The 1145-nt window shown below is 38.2% G+C and overlaps 1 protein-coding gene across 1 annotated transcript in view; it reads left to right on the top strand.

Moving 5' to 3' along the window:
* Positions 1-496: 496 nt before the first annotated feature.
* Positions 497-1145, top strand: part of LOC106511088 (polypeptide N-acetylgalactosaminyltransferase 14) — a gene marked incomplete at both ends in the record, with an annotated part of 19294 nt that continues 18645 nt past the window's right edge. The window contains 1 exon segment of the mRNA XM_013999832.1: positions 497-623. Within this exon segment, the coding sequence (XP_013855286.1) occupies positions 497-623 (127 nt within the window).

Here is a 1145-nt window from a genome sequence, read left to right as displayed (position 1 = left end):
AGTCCAATGATCATTTTACTGATATGTATAAAGACTGCAAAGGCTGAAAAATCTTCAAGTCTGGATGAAATTGGAGGTAGTTTGAGGATTAAATTTTTTATGCTTTTTAAGCTCAAAAGTGGGGTCGTATTATACATGAGATCGTATTATACACGAGATCGTATTATACATGAATAAATATGGTAATTTAAAAGTGAGCTGGTACCGCAAACGGGTTCTGAACAACGTGAAGATGCTCCAGCTCCTTCTTGTGAACAAACGGTTGCAATAGTCCAAACAAGAACAAATAAAAGCCTGAATAATCATTTCAAGTTCAGTTTTTGACACCAAACTTTTCAATTTTGAGATGTTCATGCGATGGAAGTGACAGTTTATAGTCAGCTTCTTCATGTTGTTTTTTATCCAAGTAGTCGAGGAATATTCAGCTAAACATTTTCTTTCTGTCACATGCTGATGTTTTGTTTGTTTTGTTGCTTTCTGTGTGTGGCGTGTGCAGAGATCTCGTTCCGGGTTTGGCAGTGCGGCGGCAGCCTGGAGATCCTCCCCTGCAGCCGAGTCGGTCACGTCTTCAGGAAGAAACATCCTTACGTCTTTCCTGAGGGGAACGCCAACACGTACATCAAGTAAGACTTTTCCACCTTCCATCAAACACATGCAGACGTGATGGGAAACACACCTGGTTGATAGTGATGTGCAGATCGATACTGAAATATCGATACTACCGATACCAGATCTTTATGCTCTAGAATCGATACTAAAATCAAAAATATCGATACTTTGATACTTCAGTTATTTTACATAATGTATATCATTAACAGGAAAATTGTGGAAAATAATTAAGCTGTTCAAATCTTGCTAAAATCGTATGTGGTTTGAGGGAACTACTTTTTCCTCCGCTTGGGTAAAGCATAAGCACAGTGACACGTCAGTCACTCAGTCTAGAAGTATGGCAGGTCATTTTAACATAAAATCTGTTTATTCTGACTGTAATTACATTTTAGATGAGGGGTTCCAAAACTTTTTTATGCAACGTCCCCCCCGAACAGTATTAGCGCTGGCCCAGGACCTTCTCGCAAAACCCACAAAAAATACTACAAAATATACAAAGTAACAACTTTTAGAATGTTTTTTCTCACTTTTATTCA

The sequence above is a fragment of the Austrofundulus limnaeus genome, unplaced genomic scaffold (genome assembly GCF_001266775.1).
Source record: "Austrofundulus limnaeus strain Quisiro unplaced genomic scaffold, Austrofundulus_limnaeus-1.0 Scaffold2500, whole genome shotgun sequence".
Classification (NCBI taxonomy): domain Eukaryota; kingdom Metazoa; phylum Chordata; class Actinopteri; order Cyprinodontiformes; family Rivulidae; genus Austrofundulus; species Austrofundulus limnaeus.
This window is presented reverse-complemented; position numbering and strand designations above follow the sequence as displayed.